The 22,309-nt window shown below is 46.6% G+C and overlaps 1 protein-coding gene across 2 annotated transcripts in view; it reads right to left on the bottom strand.

Annotated features, from left to right (window-relative positions):
- RNF123 (ring finger protein 123) overlaps positions 1-22,309 on the bottom strand; it is a 1,441,353-nt gene that overhangs the window by 842,809 nt on the left and 576,235 nt on the right. Inside the window, exon 20 of one of the 2 annotated variants that reach the window (XM_069206868.1) lies at positions 17,666-17,786. In XM_069206868.1, the coding sequence (XP_069062969.1) occupies positions 17,666-17,786 (121 nt within the window). Of the gene's footprint in view, positions 1-17,602; positions 17,787-22,309 lie in introns of both variants that reach the window. The other variant, XM_069206867.1, reaches the window with a different exon arrangement.

Genomic DNA, 22,309 nt, shown 5'->3' with positions numbered 1-22,309 from the left:
AGGCAAGTACTTTCTGAGTTATCGATTTGTACAGTTTCTAAAAGTTGACATTGCATTTTTCAGAAAGCTGCAATGCAGTCCTAAGGAAGAAACCAAAGGAAGCAATCCAGGTAGAGTACAATGACTTACGAGATCAATCTCCTGAACCTAAGTGGGTTTTGGGGCAAGGTCCAAGGCCATACCAACATGTCACCGCAGGTAGCTCGGACGCGTCTGGGTGCACAGTTGTGTTACGGCATCGGGTGTCTCATTCAAGTCTATGGGGATCAGTCCAGTTACAAAGTTGCTGCAAGGATGGACTGGAAGGACAGCCCAGGGGAACCCTTGCACATAGGGACACCCTCAGTCCACTCCTCCTCGGTCTGTAGGGTGGGGGTGCAAGGGTGTCTACTGGCATCGGGTTCAGAACTGGAGTTCCTCACAGTTGCTGGGGGGAGGGGGGGATGAAGGGGGGGGGAGGCTGCAGAAACACTCTGCAGGCATGGACTGGGGGGCCAGTGACAAAGCCAACCAGTAGGCTCTGGTCTCACAAGATGCTGAGTCGAGGGGACATCCTTGGTTCTCTTCTCCTGTGTCCATGGCGGACGGGTGCAGAGGTGCCCTAGGGTGTCGGGTCTTCGAACTGGACATTCTTGGTTGCAGATGGTCTGTAGAAACAGTCTGCAGATGCTGCCAGGAAGTCCACAGTGAGGGAGCAAAGGATGAGCTTTTTTTCTGAGGGGCCTGGGGACTATACTGACACCGTTGTCCCACTTTAACACTGGCTGGGCGGCTCAAGTCCAGTGGCGATAGCTGGCATCGGGTTACTGGCGGTCCCAGTCCTCTCAGGTCTTTCTTGGAGGCCTGCAGATACAGGGGAGCAGCTCCTCTACTCCAAGGGAGTTCCCTCCTGGCAACTGGCAAAGCACTGGCACCTCTCTCTGTTCTTGGAGGTTGCAGCGGCAGGACAGGTCAGTTACTCCTTGAGGGTAGGGAGCAGCAGGCCGGCAGGGTTGGCGCCAAGTCAGTCATGCTCCTCGGGTCCAGCAGTCAACTTGTCCACTCCTTTTGTGTCTAGTGAAGATCTGAGGATCTGGTAATAGGGGATCCCCTAAATACTCAATTTAGGGGGTGTTTAGGGGAGTGAATGGGAGTAGCCAATAAGCTACTTACTTACCCTTGGAGTCACTATACCCCCTAGATGACCACTTCCTGTGGGGAGTGAGCAGCAACTTGTTCAGAGGTTCTACATTCCACCACACAAAAGATGGCAGAATTTCCTAAGATGGGTCCACTTCAGGCTGACCACCCAGGGGTGTTCACGGTCTGGAATTGTGACACACCTCCTGCACAGCTAATTTTTCCACCTGTCCAGGTGCCAGATGGGCCCTGGGGCTGGCACCTTCCTCTCAGGAAGGCTAGGTCTGCGTATCAAAGGCAGTGGGATTCTTTGAAGCTCCTGCCTTGAAATGCAGGTCATTCTGTAGGGAGGGGTAGGTAACACCCCAGCCCAAACATGCTTGTGTTTCTGACCTCTCAAGAGAGGAGGCTCTCCCTCTGGGAGGTCAGATTCTTGTCAGTTGGTGGCAGACTGGCCAGAACTTGTCAGTGAGCTCACCAGAAGTTGGTGGGTTTTTCAGGGGGCACGTCTAAGGTATCAATAAATCCATCACTAGAATAAGTGAGTGCTTATTAATATGAGATGTTTGATACCAAACACCCTAGGTTCAGAGAAGCCATTGTGTAACTGGGAACTCGTAGTGACCAGTGTCAAGCGCATATATTTAAAATGGCTTCCCTGCACACTTGCTATGTCTAAAAATCGACAAAGGTACAGTAGGGGCATATTTGCTCATACATGTGAGCCTCACAATATAATGCACCTAGCCTTAGGGCTGAAGGCCTGCAGTAGGGGTGACTTAGGGGACATGGCACACAAGTGTGTGCTATGTTGTGCTTTCAATTTAGGGATTACCATGTCATGGAAGTCTGCTTAATGTTGGTGCTGCGTCCCTCAGATTGGCACAAGTTGTGCTGCAGCTCAGAGGGGCCCTTTTAAGTATCCATGCCCTAGGTACCAGGGGTACCATTTACTAGGGGGGCTAAAGTGCCTGGTCACCTGGGGATCCATGTTTTAGGGAAAGAACACTGGCACTGGGGACCTGGTTAGAAGAAACCCTGTTCACTTCAGTCAAAGTTGCATCTAAAAACCAAACAATAAAGGGAGGGGGGGCTTGCAACCAGAGCCCATCTCCATACAACAAGGTGTTAACACACCCCACACCCAACAGGATGACCTAAAAATCTGCATTCCAAGGCGGGGGCTTCAAAGAAGCCCACTGCCCTTGGTATGCAGCACTAGCCTCACTACAACTAGAGATGCCAACCGCCCGCACAAAGGCCCATTTGGCACCGGGACAGGCAGCAAATTTAGTATATAGAGAGGTGTATCCACTCCTCAGGTCAGTCCCACCCCTAAGGTAAACTGCCCGTTGTGGACACCACATTTAGAAATCTGCCAACTTGGTTTTGGCAGAAGTAAGAACTCTGGGACAGGGTTATGCCCACTTCCCAGAGGAAGTGGTGATATAGGGGGCATAGTGACCTCAGGGGTAGGTAGCCAATTGGCTGTTACCCTACACTCGACTAAATGCCCCTAAATTCAGTATTTAGGGGAGCTCCTGCCACCAAGAAATCAGATTCCTGATGACCTATGAAGAAATACACTCAAGAGCTGCAAAGACTGAAGAACAAGCACCTGACTTGGCCCCAGCCCTGCCGGCCTGTCTGCTGTCTCTGACGATTTGCTACAAAGTCGACTCATCCTGCAATCTACTCTGCCTCCAAAAGCCTGAGAGGACTGCCTGCCTTCAATAAAGACCAAGGAACTCCCATGGAACAGCGGAGCTGCTTCCCTGCATCTTGCAGGCACCCCAAGAAGAACTGAGAGGACTCCAGACCGCTACAAACCCGACACCTAAAAGCACCACTGCACCGTGCTGTCCTTTCTGAGATGAAGTGGACTAATGGTGGCAATATGGTCCCCCAGCCCTCTAGAGACAAAGTCCACCTTTGACTTGCCCACTGTGGACTCACCAATGCCACCTGCAGCTTCTGTACGCAAGCCCACTTAACCACGAATGATCCAGTGGAGGAAACCCAATGCCTCAAACCACCTCTACACCCTTTGCCTGTGAAGAAGAGGACCAGAGGTGTCCCCTTGTCCCTGAGCATTGCAGGATTTGAACCCACCTGTTGGTTCTCCGTGACTGGACTCCCTGTCCAAACCTGCAGCCTCTGTGCAACCAGACGGATCTCCATTGACTAACATTGGGCACCCCACACCGTACATCATCTCTGCATCTTGTCGCCCAGTGTGAACCACTGGTGTGGTCCTGACCCTTGCCCAATACTAACCTAAAGCCCAGGAGATTGGTCCTGTAAGTCATTGTACTGTACTTGTTTGCCATATTTGTTTTTCCTCCATAGGATAACATTGAAGCTTCCGAAAATTGCACTAAACTAATGACTTTTCAAAACTGTAAAGATTTCTCTTGAAAAACGTACATATTGATTCTGGTGCTAAAACATATATAAAGAGACTTGTTAATTTTGTAAATTGGTGTGAATCTCCGAGTCATGTACCTCATTTATTGACTGTGTGTGTATTTGCAAGTGTCTCACACTCCTCTCTGAAAAATCTAAGGCTCCTCGACCACACTACGTTCTACAAGACAACTTTGAGATTGCTATGGCAAGCCCCTGTCCACTAGTAAAAGAACCCCTGGACTTTTTGCACAGTATATCTTATTTTGATATACCACAAAAAGAGCCAGCTTCCTATGGAAGGAATTTTTCTCTATCCATTAAATATAGCGCTACCTATCGTTCTTTAGAGTTTTTGTAGGAAATGTCTTACATATATCATAGTGTAAGGTCTTGTGAGTAGGGTAAAGGCAGTAAATACACTGCGAATGAGGATCATCAGTGTAAATATTTTCTGTCTGCAGATGGAACAAGATTTGAAGAGAGATTTATTTATTTCTATAAGCGATGGGACAGTTGATAGAATAAAGGTAAAGGATCTTCCTGGCCTAGGAAGTAGTAAATGTCCCTAAACACAACTCACAGTATTCTGGTAGCTGAAGATACAGCTGGTTCACTCACAGAGTAGACTAGGAAAGTAACAGTTTTAACGTCACTTCAGAACAAGTTACCTATCTTCGCTAACACTATCTGGTAGAGACTATGGGGTTCATTATGACCCTGGCGGATGCCAGTATTTTGGAGAAAGGTACTGCCAACAGGCTGGTGGTACCGTTCCCTAAAATATGGCATTGGCAGTTTGGCTCAAGCCAAACCGCCAATGTACCACTCCGTACGCCAGGGCTGTAACAGCCGCCGGGCTGGAGACTACAGTCTCCAGCCAAGCGCCCGTCACTGTCCCACCCACGGGATAATGACCCCGTCTACCGCCATGGTTTTCGTGGCAATCTTACCGCCACGAAAACCATGGCGGTAGGCATTATCAGTGCTAGGGAATTCCTTCCCTGACACTGAAAGGGGTCTCTCCCACCCCTCCCAGAGTCCTCCTCACCCTCCCCCTCCCGAACCCCCCCGATATACACGCACATTCATGCACCAATATACACACGCATACACACACTCATACCCACATCTACCCATGCATACATTCATTCACACACATATCAACACACACTGACATACATTCTAGCACAAACACATTAACACCACACAACATGCATGCACACACGCATTCCACACGCCGCATGCACGCACAAACATGCACACACAAACATACACTCCTCCCAACACACACACACACAACCCCCCACGCCCCTCTCCTGTCGAAGCACCCGATGTACCTGCTTGCAGGGGGTCCTCCGGCAGGAGATGGGACATAGCGCTGCTGCCAGCAGCAGCATCCGCCAGCAGGACCCTGCCAGGCCATATCATGTGTTATGATACGGTCTGCGGCGGTCTACTGGCGTGGCGCTGCTGCTGGCAGCAGTGCCACCTTACCGCCATCCACCCCCATGACCATAGCCGGAATTCTGCCAGCCTTCTGGTGGAATTCCGGCTACGGTCATAATATGGCAGATGGAATGTAGCCCTGGCGACGGTGTTTTAGCGGCCGTCGCCGCAGCGGTAGGCGGTCATTACCGCCCATGTTATAAAGAGGGCCTATATCTAGCTGCAGATTCCTTACCTTTGAAATGCCCAGGCTTCAGACTGGACCCGTTTGCGTGAGCAGTACCCCTGCGCGCCGTTGGGTGGCTTTGTTCTGTTCCGCGCAGACATCAGTTACTTTTCAGGACCTTCCACGCCAAGGGTGCAGACCCGTGAAGTGAACTGACAAATGTGTCCAAACTAGAGCACTGAAAAGGATTAACCCTAACCATAGAAATCTGTCTTCAGAGTGGGAAGGTATGGGTGACTGTAAGGAATCTGCAGCTAGATATAGGCCCTCATTATGAACTTGGCGGTCGAGACCACCATGCCGGCAGTGGCAGAAATTTCCGCCACAGACATGGCCGTCTCGACCGCCACATAATAAACAGAGTGGGGACCGTCACAGCCGGCCTTCCACCACCGCCAGGCTACCGCTGACAGGCAGCCTGACGATGGCGGAATTCTTCACCCAACAGGAAAGAACCCTTGTTCTGCCAGCCATTCCCTGGTTGTTTCAGCCACCAGGAAAAGGCTGGCGGAGTAGGTGCTTTGGGTCCCCCCGTGCACAGCCCCGTCGCGCAGGTCATGATTTGCGCGACAGGTGCTGCTGCACCCGCCGCACTGCGGCATTGACGACGGCTCCATGTGGAGCCGTCGGCAATGCCCAGGTCCAGCATACCGCTGGGCCGGCTGGGGGAAACACTGTTTCCGCCTGCCGCACAGCGGCATGTTAATTATTCATCCGGCAGGGTCTCAAGAGGGTTGGCAGCCTGTAATAAGACCACCAGCATGAACACAGCGGGGAGTCCCACCGTGTTCATAATGACCCCCATAGTCTCTACCAGACAATGCATTACTGAAGGTAAGTAACGTATTAATCTGATAGAGACTTCTAGCTGCAGATTCATTACCTTCCAATAGATGCCCAAGACATACCCTCCTGGAGTTGGGCTGTGGACACATTTTTTTTTTTAACTATAAAGTCCTGCAGGATCGAATGGGTGAAATGTCTGTGCCTGCATACTTGACTGTCCAGGAAGTAGTGTTTGGAAAAAGTGTGCAGGGACGCCCACGCTGCTGCCTGGCAGATGTCCAGTACTGGGACTCCACAAGGTAATGCCGTGGTCGCAGCTTTTCCTCTGATGGAATGGGCCCTTATTCCCCCAGGAGGCTGCTTTTTAGCCAGGGTGTAGCAGATTTTGATACAGAGAACGACCCAGCACCAATTATTTCATTTCAGTACTGCCTGACCTTTTTTTTCGCAAAGAGTAGGTCATTGTAGGAAGTTGGCTCTGTATATATTATTTCAAAGTAAGAAATAGTGTGCACAGAGTCCAAGGGTTCACCTTAGAGGTAAGATAGTGGCAAAAGTAGATAATTCTAATGCTCTACTTTGTGGTAGTGTGGCCGAGCAGTAGGCTTATCAGAGGGTAGCGTTAAGCATTTGTTGTACACACACAGGCAATAAATGAGGAACACGAACTCAAAGACTTACTCCAGGCCATTAGGTTTTTATATTGAAAAATGTATTTTCTTAGTTTATTTTAAGAACCACGGGTTCAAGATTTACAGTTAATACTTTAAATGTAAGGTACTTCACTTAGATACTTTAGGAACTTTGAATGAAAACAATATCATGTACAGTCTTTGTAAAAATGTCAATAAGCTATTTTCAAAGTGGACAAGGGCAAAAATCAACAGTTCATGGGGGAGGTAAGTAAAGGTTATATTAGGAGGTAAGTAAAACACTTACAAGTCTCTTTCCTGGGGCATAGGCAGCCCACCGTTGGGCGTTCAAGGCAACCCCAAAGTTACCACACCAGCAGCTCAGGGCCAGTCAGGTGCAGAGGTCAAAGAGGTGCCCAAAACACATAGGCGCCTATGGAGAACAAGGGCGCTCCGGTTCCAGTCTTCCCGCAGGTAAGTAACAGAGTCCTTGGGGGGCAGACCAGGGGGGTTTTGTAGAGAACTGGGGGGGGACACAAGTAGGTACACAAAACACACCCTCAGTGCCACAGGGGCGGCCGGGTGCAGTGAGCAAAGCAGGTGTCGGGTTTTGTATAGGTTTCAATGGAGGGTCCCGGGGGTCACTCTAGCGGTGCACACAGGCAAAGGGGGGGCTTCCCAGGACAACCACCACCTTGGCAAGGCAGAGGGTTGTCTGGGGGTCACTCCTGCATCGAAATTCGGTTCCTTCAGGTCCTGTGGGCTGCGGGTGCAGTGTTGGTTCCAGGTGTCTGGTCCCTTGTTACAGGCAGTCGCGGTCAGGGGGAGCCTCTGGATTCTCTCTGCAGGCGTCGCTGTGGGGCTCAGAGGGGTCATCTCTGGTTACTCACGGGCTCGCAGTCGCCGGGGAGTCCTCCCTGAGGTGTTGGTTTTCTGCAGGTCGAGCCGGGGATGTTGGGTGCAGAGTGTAGAGTCTCACGCTTCCGGCGGGAAATGTGGAGTCTTTGGAAGTTGCTTCTTTGTTGCAAAGAAGTAGCTGGTTTTGAACAGGGCCGCTGTTCACGGGAGTTTCTTGGTCCTGTAGTCCAGGGCAGTCCTCTGAGGCTTCAGAGGTCGCTGGTCCCTGTCGGATGCGTCGCTGGAGCAGTCTTTCGAAGTTGGAGACATGCTGGTAGGGCTGGGGCCAAATCAGTTGTTGTCTTCCTCCTTCTCTGCAGGCTTGTAGGTCAGCAGTCCTTCTTTCTTCAGGTTGCAGGAATCTGATTTCCTGGGATCTGGGGAGCCCCTAAATACTGAATTTAGGGGTGTGTTTAGGTCTAGGAGGGCAGTAGCCATTGTCTAGTGTCTTTGAGGGTGGCTACACCCTCTTTGTACCTCCTCCCTGTGAGGAGGGGGGCACATCCCTAATCCTATTGGGGGAATCCTCCAAACTCAAGATGGAGGATTTCTCAAGGCAGGGGTCACCTCAGCTCAGGACACCTTAGGGGCTGTCCTGACTGGTGGGTGACTCCTCCTTGTTTTTCTCATTATCTCCTCCAGCCTTGCCAGCAAAAGTGGGGGCAGTGGCCGGAGGGGCGGGCATCTCCACTAGCTGGGATGCCCTGGGGCGCTGTAACAAAATGGGTGAGCCTTTGAGGCTTACCGCCAGGTGTTACAGTTCCTGCAGGGGGAGGTGAGAAGCACCTCCACCCAGTACAGGCTTTGTTCCTGGCCACAGAGTGACAAAGGCACTCTTCCCATGTGGCCAGCAACATGTCTGGTGTGTGGCAGGCTGGCAGGAACTGGTCAGCCTACACTAGAAGTCAGGTAGGTATTCAGGGGGCATCTCTAAGATGCCCTCTGGGTGTATTTTACAATAAATTGCACAATGACATCAGTGGGCATTTATTGTGCTGAGAAGTTTGATACCAAACTTCCCTGTTTTCAGTGTAGCCATTATGGAACTGTGGAGTTTGTGTTTGACAAACTCCCAGACCATATACTCTTATGGCTACCCTGCACTTAAAATGTCTAAGGTTTTGCTTAGACACTGTAGGGGCATAGTGCTCCTGCACGTATGCCCTCACCTGTGGTACAGTGCACCCTGCCTTAGGGCTGTAAGGCCTTCTAGAGGGGTGACTTACCTATGCCACAGGTAGTGTGAGGTTGGCATGGCACTCTGAGCGGAGTCATTTTCTCCCCACCAGCACACACAAGCTGTGAAGCAGTGTGCATGTGCTGAGTGAGGGGTCCCTAGGGTGGCATAAGACATGCTGCAGCCCTTAGAGACCTTCCCTGGCATCAGGGCCCTTGGTACCAGGGGTACCAGTTACAAGGGACTTATCTGAGTGCCAGGGTTGTGCCAATTGTGGAGACAAAAGGTACAGTTTTAGGGAAAGAACACTGGTGCTGGGGCCTGGTTAGCAGGGTCCCAGCACACTTTCAAGTCATAACTTAGCATCAGCAAAGGCAAAAAGTTAGGGGGTAACCATGCCAAGGAGGCCTTTCCTCACAGTCATCCACCCAGAACTCTTGTGTGGTCAAGGTAGAACAACAGCGCTTTATTTGGGTTTAGATGGTGGAGTCGCTTCTCCTCCTGTAAAAGGTGGGCATGTTGACAGACTGCCCAAGATGGAAGGGGATCAACACTTTTGGAAAGAAAGAAGCCCAAGTGCGAAGCACCACTTTGTCAGGTAACACAGATAGATAAGGGGGCTTGGATGATAAAGCCTGCAGTTCACTCACCTTACAGGCAGATGTTATTGCAACTAGCAAGGCTGTCTTGATGGTAAGCAGACAGGGGGGACAATTGTGCAGCGGCTAGAAGGGTGCACACCTGAAGTGTGTCAGAACTAAATTAAGACCCCAGTGAGGCAGGATAAAGGGCGTAGGGGGAAACACATGTACAAGCTCTTTGATAAACCTATTTACAATAGGGGACTTAAAGAGGGTTGGTCAGGTAGCAGCAGGAAGGCAGACAGAGTAGAGAATTAACCTTTAGGAGTGTGCAGAGCAGAGCCAGGGTAAGAATGAAGAGAAAAATATCAGAAAGACAGGCAGAAAGAGGGTTGATAGAGTTTTCTGTACAATATTTTACTTTTTTTTTTGCCATAAGCGGGCATATACCAGTTTGGTGGATGGCCGCCAAGATAACGTTACAGACTTGTGAAAGAAGGTCAAAAGCTAGCAACTGTCGCCGCTTAATCTCTATGCAAGGAGGTGGAGAGTTGACAGGTGCAGAACCCTCCCCTGCTGCGGCGACAGAAGATCTTCCCGAAGGGGCAACCTGATCAGAATATTGATGCTTATTTTCAGAAGCTCAGGATACCAGATCTTCATGCCCAGTCCGAAACCATAAGGAATACTTGGGCTTGGTTGTTCTTGATCTTCTTCAGAACTCTGGGCAGATCTGGTAGGGGCGGAAAGCTGTACAGGGGACCTCAGTTCCAGTCAAAACAAAAAGCATCACCTCCACCATGGAAACTCCTACAAACAAAACTGCTGACATTTCGGGTTCTCTTTGGAGGGGAACAGACCTAATCAAGGATATCCTCGCTGCTGAAAGAGTCCTTGCTTCACTTCCAAATTGCAACACCATTTGTGATTTGCTAGGCATTGACGGCTGAGTTAGTCCACCATGGCGTTCAGAAAACTTGATAGGTGTTCAACCACCAGGGTAAGCCCCTGCTGTTCCAGCCATGTCCAAAACCTCTTGACAAAGTGTCCACTACCATACCCCTGCTTGTTGCAGTACCACATGGTGGTGGTGTGGTTCATGAACACCTTCACCAACTTCCCCTTCAGCTCATGGGCAGGGTGCATGACTCCAAGTGTGAGGGCACACCTGCCTGAGCAGAGGTGCCCCTAAAAACTCCAGTCTCCATTTCCTGGGCTTTGTAAGTGTGGAGAATCCATCCTAAGGGATGTAATCGGCACTGGTCATCACAAGTTGTCCAAATACATAGTGGCTTCACTGAACATAGGCATGTTTGGTATCAAACATGTTGGAATCATGCAGCTACACAGATCCCAGCGCTAGCTGCATGATATCATGTACTCTGGGGATTCCCTGAGGGATCTCCCCCCCAAGCCTGCCTGTAAGATAGAGTTGTGACCACCTCTTCTTTAGATGCCCTCCTAGCATAAACCGGTTTGCACCAGTGCTGGAACCCCCAATTCCCACTCTGGTGCAAAACCCCACAAAGGACAGGGGAGTGACCACCCCACTGTCCAGCTCCTCCCTTTGAGAGGTGCACAGAGCTCTGCCAGAGGGCCACTTCATTCTGCCATCTTGGCAACAGGATGGGCAGAGGTGCCTGGGAGCATCTGACTGGTTAGTCCAGCTGGGTGACTTCTCTGAGCCCCTTTGATAGGTGGGTCACTGCAGCTAGTGTCCAACCCCCTTCTGGGCTTCTTAAGGGATCCCCTGAGGGTGGGACCCTAGATTCCTCTGCAAGACTTTAGGAACCGTTTGCAAGTCTCCTCTGACACCTCTGCAACGAGGACATCAGAACCGCTGCTGTTCTTTGCTGGAACCAAGAGCAAGACTGTACCCAGTAGGGGGGCTCTTGCTGCATCTTTGTTTCCAAGTTCTGCAAAGACTTCTGCAACCCCGTGGCCATGAATCCTCCAGAGTCACAGGGACTCAGCCTGCTCTTAGGAAAGCAAGAAGGAATTGCTCTTGGAGTAAAGGAGTCACTCCCCTTCATCCGCAAGATCCTTAACAACAACCACCTGTTTGTGGATCCTTCTGTCCCATGGACTCTTCAAGGCTCTATGTCAGGAATAAGGCTGTGCACTGTCCAGGTCCCGCCCGTTGCTCACTATTTTAAAGACTTCGATGGAGTCAGACCTCGTGGGGGTTCCTTTGAAGAAGAGCAGATTTCCTGCATGGCAGATTGACAACAAATCGGAGTATCCTTGTTTCCATGGTGAATTCAGATACGAGTAGGTCGTACTCATAGCGGTAAGGTCTTGATGAGTCCAATCTTGAAGGGAGTTGCTACTTCCAAAGGTAAAGCGCCCCTTACCACAACGAGCAAAGCGATTTTAGTTCTAAGAGCAAAGCGGCCTTGGCGCGACAACCAAAGCACTTCGGATCACAGGATTAAAGCGCCCCTGAGCACAACGAGCAAAGCGCTTCAGTCCACATGAGTAAAGCACCCTTGGCACGGCAATCAAAGTGCTTCAGTCCACATGAGTAAAGCGCCTCAGTCCACATGAGTTAAGTGCCCTTTGCACTGCAATCAAAGCGCTCCAGTCCATATGAGTAAAGCGCCCTTGGCACGGCAATCAAAGCGCTCCAGTCCACAAGAGTAAAGCGCCCTTGGCACAGCAATCAAAGCGCTCCAGTCCACAAGAGTAAAGCGCCCTTGGCACGTCAATCAAAGCGCTCCAGTCCACATGAGTAAAGCGTCTTTGGCACGGCAATCAAAGCGCTCCAGTCCACATGAGTAAAGCGCCCTTGGCACGGCAATCAAAGCGCTTCAGTCCACATCAGTGAAGCGCCCTTGGCATAACGAGCGTAGTGCTTCAGACAAGACAAGTAAAAGCGCTTTCTGGCATAATTAACAAAGCGTTTTATGTATAATAATCAAAGCGCTTCATGAACAAACAAGGCGCTTCTGCCCAAGCAACAAAGCGCTTCAAGTTCAATGAGTAAAACTTTCAGGCCTAGATAGTAAATGTGAAAGCATTTCTGAGATAAGCAAATTATAGTGTCATTGTTTTTTGGAAAGCATAATATGTGAGATAAATATTTAAGTCTTTGACAATTTCTAGGCTGTGATCAAACATTTATGTTATGAATGCATAGTTGTTACAGGATTGATATTCAGAGTATGAACATAGTCCAAAGCTCTTGCCATCTCTTGGTTCAGAGGTTGTAGTTTGTTCTTGTTCCATGATTCAAAGAAGGGGCTTCGCCCTCATTTCAAAAAAGGGTCTCAATCTGATATCACGGAGACGCCTTTATTCAAGAGTCTATTGATGAGTTATACTGCTATGAATGAGTATATATATATTTGTTCTAACCGTTTCTTTTCAGATCTCTCTCCCTGCAGTTCCCTACCCTAATTCCCTTCCCCCGGCCTGGCTTCATCATAACTCTGTGCTATATTAGCTTTCTGAGTTGGTGACGCAGGGAGGTGGGCCTTTTGTTTAACAGCATGCAGATCCCGAGGAAAGGACACTGTGACACTCTACAACACAGGTGGTGGTTATGTGGCTCTGTAGAGGTCTGACCTATCTTCCTTGGAACTGAGAAGTCTGTGGTCCATCGGTGGAGCTGCTTAGCTGTAACCCCTGTGCACCGCCGTCCAAGTCATCTGAACATTCGGGTAAGAAGAAGTCAAAGAAGATGAAACTTTCTTTGACTTCGCCCCGACAGTCACACGAAGCGATGTGGGAAGAGAGTCGACGCTCTAGGCCTCTGTCTACGGAGCCTCAGTCTGGATCCGATTTGCGCCTCCCCAAATTTCCAGGAGCCGTTGCTACCCCTAAAGAGTTCTATGAGGCCATGCACCTCATGTTTGGGCAGCCTGACCCACCCTCTGAGCCTTCGGGCCCAGGGGAATCGGTGAGGGCCCCCTCAGGTTCCAAGACGGCGACAGCAGCTGGACAACCGAGGCTTCGATTGACTTGAACTAGGGTTTCCAATGCAACTTCACCCTTATACACATGGGCTCCATGGTGTAGTTGATCCGGTCTTCTGGGTATCTAACCTTCTTTGTGCTAAGTGGTTACCTCTGGGTCCACTGGAAAGGGTCCTGAATCCATAAAAATCAAACTGCGATGGTTCTGTGTACTTCCCTCTGGTGATTTCCTACTTCCCCGTCCCCTGGGATCCTAACACACTTACCTTGGTTGGGCTCCTCCATTCTTATAACACTTTTAGAATATTATCCCCCCCACCAATAGGGCCCGTGTATTTGTATGCTTTTCCTGCTTGTTGCTAAGTGTATATTTTTGTTGGAGGTGGAGATATACGAGTGTGAGCATAACTTTAGTTTTGTAATAAAGAAACATTTATTTTTATAACACCTGGTGTGGTTCTTTCTTGTGAATGGTTACTGACTGACTAGTCTGGTATTGCAAGTGCTTTACACTCCTTCTAGATAAGCTTTAGCTGCTCACCACAGCAACCCCAGAGATCTTTTGCTATTGGGACACCTAAAAACTATCACTAAGGGTTGCCTGGACTCAGTATAGGGTGCTACACTGAGCCAGCCTCCTACAGGACCCCTAATGCTTTGTGATCGATGTTATCAGGTTATACATTATTTATAAAATGCTCGTTCACCCGAGGCACTAACCTTGAGAGAAAATGAATATATTAGAGCATGGGGAACCTCAGGGGTTCCGCTCAAATGTTTTCTTAGACATCCAGGTTTAAAGCATCCCTGAAAGCTTTTAATTCAATAAGGGATCAAATGTGTAGTGGGAGAGAGTTCCATGCAGTCAGGGCTAACACTGTGAACCTATGACCTCCAACTCTTGATTTGCAGAATCTTAGCAACGCCAGCAGATTAGCTATAGAAGAACGGAGTTCCCTATTTGGACCGTATTTCACCACTTGAAAGGTCATGTAATCCGGGGGCCAACCCATGCAAAGCCTTAAACAATAAGCAGCATATTTTAAATGGAATATGTTGCTTCACTGGTAACCAGTGAAGCACTACCAGAAGTGAGGTGTGTGACCTTCGAAGGGTCTTGAGCACCAGCCTGGTCGCTGCCTGCTGGAGCAGCTATAATCTTGTCATATCACAGTTTTTGAGGCCAAGGTAAATGCTATTTGAATAATCAATCTCCCACCGATGACAGCTGCCATAATAGTCCTCATTGTCTCAACAGAAAACAACGGTTGTAGTTTCTTGATAGGGAGTAAAATAAAAATACAAATACATTGAGACCACAGCATTAACGGGATCTCAGAGAAAGCTGTTGGTCACTAATATTCCTAAACTCTTTGTTGCTGGCTTGGGAACCGGTAACAGTCTTAATTTCACTGGGCCAGGAAGGATTTGACCAAAATGTGGGATTGCCACTGGTTTTCTCTGCATTTAACTTGAAATAATTATTCCTCAATTTTTACTAATAAAGACGTAGCTTGAAATAAGGGCTGGGACGCAGCTTGGCCATCAAGACATTTTTAAATCCGAGAGTTGTCAGTATAACAAAAAATCCGACTCCCTCTGCTAATCAGTTCCTTTATCACGGGCTGAATGTAAATGTTGAACAGATGAAGGATAGAGCCAAGCCTTGTGGGATCCCACAAACAACTTTAATTCAGCTGCCCCTAAATGTGGTCAAATGACTGCTTGATTTCTGTTCCAAACTATCCATTTACATGTCATCTCAGAAATGCCAGCAGCCCTTGCACGGCGGGGCAAGATGTCAAAAGCTGCAGACACATTAAGAAGTCATCAATGACTGATAATATCATAGTTTCCGTTTTGTGTTTAAACCTGCTCGCTGCGGTTTAAGGAACTTAGAATTATACAGACGCAGTTCCTATTCAACATTAGATTCCAGGAGTTGGTTGTGTAAGGCAATGAGAAAAAGGGGCAGAAATTCTTTAATACCTCTGAATGGTAACCATTTTTTTTTTTTTTTTTTTTAAATAATGGGAGCACCATGCCTTTATAAAGTAATCGAAAACTATTCCCATCTTCGAGGAGGAATTTGATAAATCACTGAGTAGTCTTAATATGGCAGGGGCTGTAACCTGCATGACTCTAGGTGGACAAAGATTTTGGGGGAGCGGGGTCATTTTATTTTGGTCTGCAAGAGTAGTAGCAAGGAATCTTTATTTAATAGGGAAAAGGTGGCTAACTTTATGCTGTCTTGCTCTTTCTCCTTTAATTTCTCCATTCAAATCTTAGAGCTAAAGCCTCTTTGATTAACCTTATCTTTCGATGAAAAACCTATTCAGATCACTGCTACGTTCTTGGAAAACTGCTGTAGGTTGACTGATTCTGTCCATAGACGAGAGGCTGTGCATAATTTTGAAGGTTTCTCTCTGGGGCTTTGGGCTTCGCAAACCCTCTTGCATAGTATGTGATCTTCGCTTGTATAATCAATTTTTATAGTTAGTTAAAGACTTCTTGTAATTAACTTTACATATTTTGTTGTTTTTACTACGTCATTTCCAGGCCCAAGTGCCCTAGGCATAGTTAACAATCTAATAAAAGTCTTTCTATTGATTTTTTTGTCTGCTAATAGGTTGGGCAAAGTCATTACCTACCCGATCAAGCCAGTTATTGAAGACCTGAACTGCTCCATCTGGGTTATCACTGAGGTTTTATTTCCTTCTAAGACATGTATTAACTTCCCTTTATCAATTTAGTCTAATTTCCGACAGACAGTAAACACAGACATATGCTTACTATTTTTCAGTGTTAATAATTCCATCTCAATGGTGTAATGGCCAGACCAGGGACAAGGTTCTATAATGCAATTTTCCAATGTTCAGTCAAACGAGCAGACACGATTGAACAAATGACCTTTGTAATGCATAGATAATTTTATAGTTGGCGTAAATTAAAGCACATGCAATAGCTCTATAAATTGTTGGTATTTGGGGCTTGTATCAAATTCATCCACCATGAAATTATAAATCCCCTACTATGATCAACATATTGATCAGTATCAAACACACAAAGCCATAGAACAGCGTTGGAAAATCACTCATATAACATGGAGTTCAGTAAACAACAAGGAAAGCGAAGGTCATGTAACCTCACATTAGGTTTAACAAGGGAAGATCCATGTGTTCAAACGCAATTTGCAACTTAGTGGCCGTCTAACATTCTAACTTGATGGTGGTGGTGGTGTGGGGGCCGTTTCACATACAATAAAAAATAACCCTCAGGCACAGCCGCTGAAAGCAACGTAGTGGAACTGTCCGTTAACCATGTTTCGGCCAGCAAGATAATGCCGGGCTGATCAGAAAGTATTAAGTTAAAAATGTCCAGACAATGCTTCACCAGTATTGGGATAGCAAATCTTCAAAGTATTATTAATGTCCTTCCTAGTAAGCAGCTGTGTAGTTGTGCTAATGTGACCTACTTTTTAGTGTTTTAAAATATCTAAAGTAGAAAGCCTTTTTAAAATGTCTGAAGGCGATTTCAAGCTTACCTGCTTCCACTAGCAAAGTTGTTTAGTAGAATATGCCTGTAAACTGGCCTTATAGCTGGCCCCTAGTTCCGAGCAGGCACAGACAGGCACAGATGGTCAAGGACGGGCACAGACAGTCACGAATGGGCATAGACTGGCACACACGAGCTTGCCTTTGACATGCCAGTGTCGTGTCCATGAAGTGACCGTGCTCATAAACCCTCACTGGCACATTTAGAGCACTGACCGCTGCAAGATGGCTCTTCACTTCCTGTTTCCCTCAATAAACAGCACACTACTACTGAACAGTAGTGATTAGAAACACTTCATTAGGTAGCACATGGCCTTAGAATTTGAAGAGCGAAATGAAAGGGTTGGATAATTTCAAAGCGTATCTAAAGATTTATTCTCAGTATCAACACAAGACTTAGGAAGGTTGATTTCTTGAGAAGTAAAAGTGTATAACATTTGCAAACAACCAGGCTTAACTTCACAGGAGGGTGCAGTTGCAAGACTGGATGAAAACTTATTTACAATTTGAGAACAGTCAGCAATTAAAAAAAGCAACACAACAAGTATATGTGTTGTAGGATGGGCAGAATTGTGTTAGAGAACTACCAGACAGTATAACCAGAGTACAGTTACAGAAAGAGTATCAGTGATGTGTAGTAAGCTCTAGTTAGTGACTAGCAAAGCTTTACTATCACTGCACAGCACAAGAGAGGTAAAACGTGACAAAATCTATGTTACTGAATGACCAAGTCTTACCATCACTGCAGAGCATATAAATATTGTGAGGAAAGCTTTACAATTAGTGCATGGTTAAGCGTTGTCACTGCTGCACAGCAAGGCCTTCTTGGAGAGTTGTATTTGACTGACTTAACCTTACCCTCACTGCTGATCAAAGGGCAAGGGCAGTTGGTACTGTTATCTGTGAGTGACCATGCTTTACCATCACTGTTGAGCGTGGGGGAGTTCTTGATCTTGTAGTCATCCCAGTATGATCTTAAGGCTGTGATTAGCCGATGCAAAAAGCACACCATGTATTCTGGAGGACACAGGACTGTCGGGTTCTAGGGGTAAAATAGAGCCAGTTTTAGAACAATCACAAAACATAAGCAAAATGTAAAAAAAAAAGACAAAAAAAAAAAAAGAAATGGATAGAGAACTGATGCAGAGTTTTCACAGTTCCCCTATAGGCAAGCTGTACATAAGAGAAAGCATTCGCTTCCAAGGTGACACCACAGGTATAACACAGTTCACAGAGAAAGTTACATAATTTGTTTTAAGAGTGTCTCTAAAGAATCAGATCTTTGAAAAGTGGTTGCACCACTATAAAGAAACTCAGGAAATCCTTTGAGAGCTCGCCACCTTTCAAAAGAATGTCCACATTCAAATAAGCCGATTTCTCACTCTCAGGGGAAAACTGCCCGCAAAGGCCGTGGACGAGGTGCATTAGGGGAAAACTGAATTTGCTTTCTCAGATATGTCTGCATGGAGCCACACTCAGGCAGATCCACATGCATCCGGTAAGGCATGATGGAAGATGATTAAACTAAATGAATGCTTAACCCTGCACTTCTATGCCCAAGCCACTAATAGCCTTCGCCTCCAACTTAAGGTAATGGAGCCATCCTGCGGGCTGCTTTCGGGAAGATAAACACAGATGGAAAGAAAGACAGGGAGCTAGAGAGAACATTTTAGTGATTGGTTAAATTAATTACACTTCTAGGTCATTAGCCATGTATACAGCAAAGTATGTTAAAACACATTTTACATTTATGACACTATTTTAGCAGAACAATGAACATTATCCTGAGATCCTTAGCAGCATATTGTCTGTAAATACATGTTTTATTACAAGTACTTTTGTGGTGTCTTACATAAACTTTACATAAACAAACTAGCTCACATAGGTGGAAGTCTGAAAGTAATTATCGCATGTAGTTTGGATTTGATGCAATATCGACCTATACCTTGAGAACTATTGGAAGATTTTCTTCTGCACACTTATGACAGAAAGCAGAAAAGCCAGGAGAGTTTCTTGAACATTAGTGTGAGCAGCTCACTAACTCTTAATGAAGAGCTAAAGGCAATTGTAGTATATGGACTTTGAGGGAAGGTGTCAGATGTGGCAAGAGGTAATACATATGGCAATATTTGATGGATTTAGACCTTGTGCAGCACAGCAGACACAGCCTCCTTTTCACTTTGCGTTTTATGTCCTTAAAGTAGATGGTGTATGCCATAGCATCAAGAAATACCCTTCATTCTTGTGGAATGTCCATGTAACCAAACTGTAGATCATATGGAACGAGGTTGTGATGTTTAGGCACTCCGGATACAGGACCTCTGGCTGCATTGTGTGGCAAAGGAGCGCTCAAAAGACAGAGAAGTTTTGTGCACCAATACAGTCTTAACCATCTATGGGCGATCAGTTCCATTTTACATGGCTCTTTCTTCACCTATTACAAAACCCTCAGGAACATGGGGAATAGCAAGAAAGCGTACACAAAGACACTGAATCTGCTCATCGAAAATGCTTTGGCTTATGTTTCCTGTTGGTTACGACTGCTAGAAAAGGGATGGTATTTCGTGCTGTACCAGGCTACAAACAGATCTATGAATAAATCCCAAAAATTGAACAGTTATCATAACTTGTCATAACATAGTCTGCATTTGTAACACTCCAAGCGAGACCTGCTTAGAGCATCTGTATGGTTGTTACAAACACCTTGCAAGTGCTCTGCTTTCAGCTCAATGTTGCTGGCTATCGCTCAGTAGCACAGCTGCTTGGCCTTCTCTGATAGAAAACAAGAACGTGCTCTGCCTTGCTAGAATACATAATGCAGTGAAAGTGTGTAGTCCAATCCTATCAGGCCTATGGTAAACATCAGGTGATGAAGAAATGCATTAAGGCACAGATGAATGGCCCAAAGGTTAAGGACATTTATGTTTAGACTCTTTTCCTCGCACGCGTCAGGTCTTGAATGTGAGGCCCCTATCCTTCTACTGATGTCTAAGTTGTCATCATTACCACTTGACGCTGGGGAATTATAAACAACTAAATGGCATACTCAATCAAACCAAAGCATACTTTGTCCCAAATAGCCAAAAAAAGGCCTGGCAGCGAAGGGGTTAGTTTGCACTTAGGACCTCATAACCTTTTGCCCACATAAGTTACCCACTCCAAATGTGCGTCTTTTTTTTCCAACATCATGGGGATTCTAGAGGTACACAGAGTTTGTAGGTTCCCCTGGAGGAGACCAATAAATTAGCCAAAATACAGCAAAAAGTTTGGGTTTTTTTCTTCAGAAAAAGGGAAAAAAAGGCTGCAGAAAAAGGCTTGTGTTTTTTCCCTGAAAATGGCATCAACAAATGGTTTGCGATGCTAAAATCATCATCTTCCCAGCTTTCAGGAACAGGCAGACTTGAATCAGAAAACCAAAGTTTTCCACACAATTTTGGCATTTTACTGAGACATACCCCTTTTTTAAAACTCTTTTTTGTGCTTTTAGCCTCCTTCCAGTTAGTGACAGAAATGGATGTGAAAACAATGCTGGATCCCGGACAGCTAAACATTTCTAAAGAGTAGACAAAATTCTGAATTCAGCAAGGGGTAATTTGTATAGATCCTACAAAGTTTTCCTACAGAAAATAACAGCTGAAATAAAAAATATTGAAATTGAGGTGAAAAAACCAGCCATTTGTCTCCACGTTTTAATCTACCTTTTTCCTGCTATGTCAGAAGCAATATACAGTTACGTCTGCTGGACTCTTCTGGTTACGGGGATATATAGGGCTTGTAGGTTCATCAAGAACCCTAGGTACCCAGAGCCAATAAAGGAGCTGCACGGGTAGACAGCAATTCATTTGGTGAAATATAAAGAATGAAAAATAAGTATCAAGGAAACCTTTGTATTTAAAAAATGGGCACAAAATAAGATGTTGAGAAGCAGTGGTTATTTGCACATCTCTGAATTCTGGGGTCCCCATACTAGCATGTGAATTACAGGGCATTTCTCAAATAGGCATCTTTTTACACACGGTCTTACATTTGGAAGGAAAAAATGTAGAGAAAGACAAGGGGCAATAACACTTGTTCTGCTATTCTGTGTTCCCCCAAGTCTCCCTATAAAAATGGTACCTCACTTGTGTGTGTAGGCTTATGCCCACGACAGGAAACGCAACATGGACATTCACATTTTTACACTGAAATCTGACGTGTTTTTTGGAAAGTGCCTAGCTGTGGATTTTGGCCTGTGGCTCAGCCAGCACCTAGGGAAACCTACCAAACCTGTGCATTTTTCAAACTAGACACCTAGCGGAATTCAGAATGGGGTGACTTGTGGGGCTCTCACCAGGTCCTAGTACCCAGAATCCTTAGCAAACCTCAAAATTTGGCACAAAAAAAAACACTTTTTCCTCACATTTCAGTGACAGAAAGTTCTGGAATCTGAGAGGAGTCACACATTTCCTTCCACCCAGCATTCCCCCAAGCCTGGCTCTGGATTTTGGCCTCTAGCTCAGTCGGCACCTAGGAGAACCTAGCAAAACCTGGACATTTCTGAAAACTAGACACCTAGGGGAACCCAGGATGAGATAACTTGTGGTTACCCAGAATTCTTAGCAAACCTCAAAATGTGGCCAAAAAACACTTTTCCCTCACATTTCGATGCTGCAAAGTTTTGAAAGCTGAGGGGAGCCACAAACTTCCATCTACGCAGCGTTCCCCCAGGGCTCCCGATAAATATGGTACCTCACTTTTATGGGTAGGCCTAGTGCCCGCGACAGGAAATGCCCCAAAACACTACGTGGACACATCAAAATTATCAAATACAAAACTACCTGTTTTTGCAGGGGTGGGCACCTGCGTTTTTGGTCCTGGGCTCAGCAGCCATCTAAGGAAACCTACCAAGCCCAAACATTTCTGAAAACTAGACACCCGAGGGAGTATAGGGAAGTGTGACTTGCATGGATCCCCCAGTGTTTTCTTACCCAGAATACTCAGCAAACCTCAAATTTAGCTAATAAAAAAAAAAATAACACACACATTTTCCCACATTTCTGTGTGGGATCACCGCACCGGCACAAATTTCCTACCACCCAACGGTCCAATCAGCCTCCCGGTAAAAATGATACCTCACTTGTGTAGGTGGGCAGGTGCCTGTGACAGGGAAGAGCCAAAAACATGTTGTAAATGAGGTGGAACTAAAGCGTGTCCAAAGGGGCAGTTTGAAGAAAAAAAAACGGTTTTGGGTTGACAAGTGGGGCAGAATTTTCATCGGTATAGATGTGACAATGCTGGGTGGTAGGAATTTTGGGTGGTAGGAATTTTGTGGATTCCCGCAGATTCCAGAAGGTGAAAGTTGGAGGTTTGCAGGGAATTGTGGTTCAGAAAATGGCGTGGGGTAGAGGTGAAGCACACCACCCCTGGATTCACCCAGATGTTTAGTTTTCAGATGTTTCTAGGTCTCATAGATTTTTCTACATGGCAGCGTCCTAAAGTCCAAAAAGTGCAGCCCTCACCGTTCCAAGTAGGACAATTTTGAGAGTTAGACAAGCTCTCATGGCCCAAATGTAAAACTAAAACCCA

This window comes from Pleurodeles waltl, chromosome 9 (assembly GCF_031143425.1).
Source record: "Pleurodeles waltl isolate 20211129_DDA chromosome 9, aPleWal1.hap1.20221129, whole genome shotgun sequence".
Taxonomy (NCBI): domain Eukaryota; kingdom Metazoa; phylum Chordata; class Amphibia; order Caudata; family Salamandridae; genus Pleurodeles; species Pleurodeles waltl.
The sequence above is the reverse complement of the archived record's forward strand: the minus strand, read 5'-3'. Positions and strand labels throughout refer to the sequence as shown.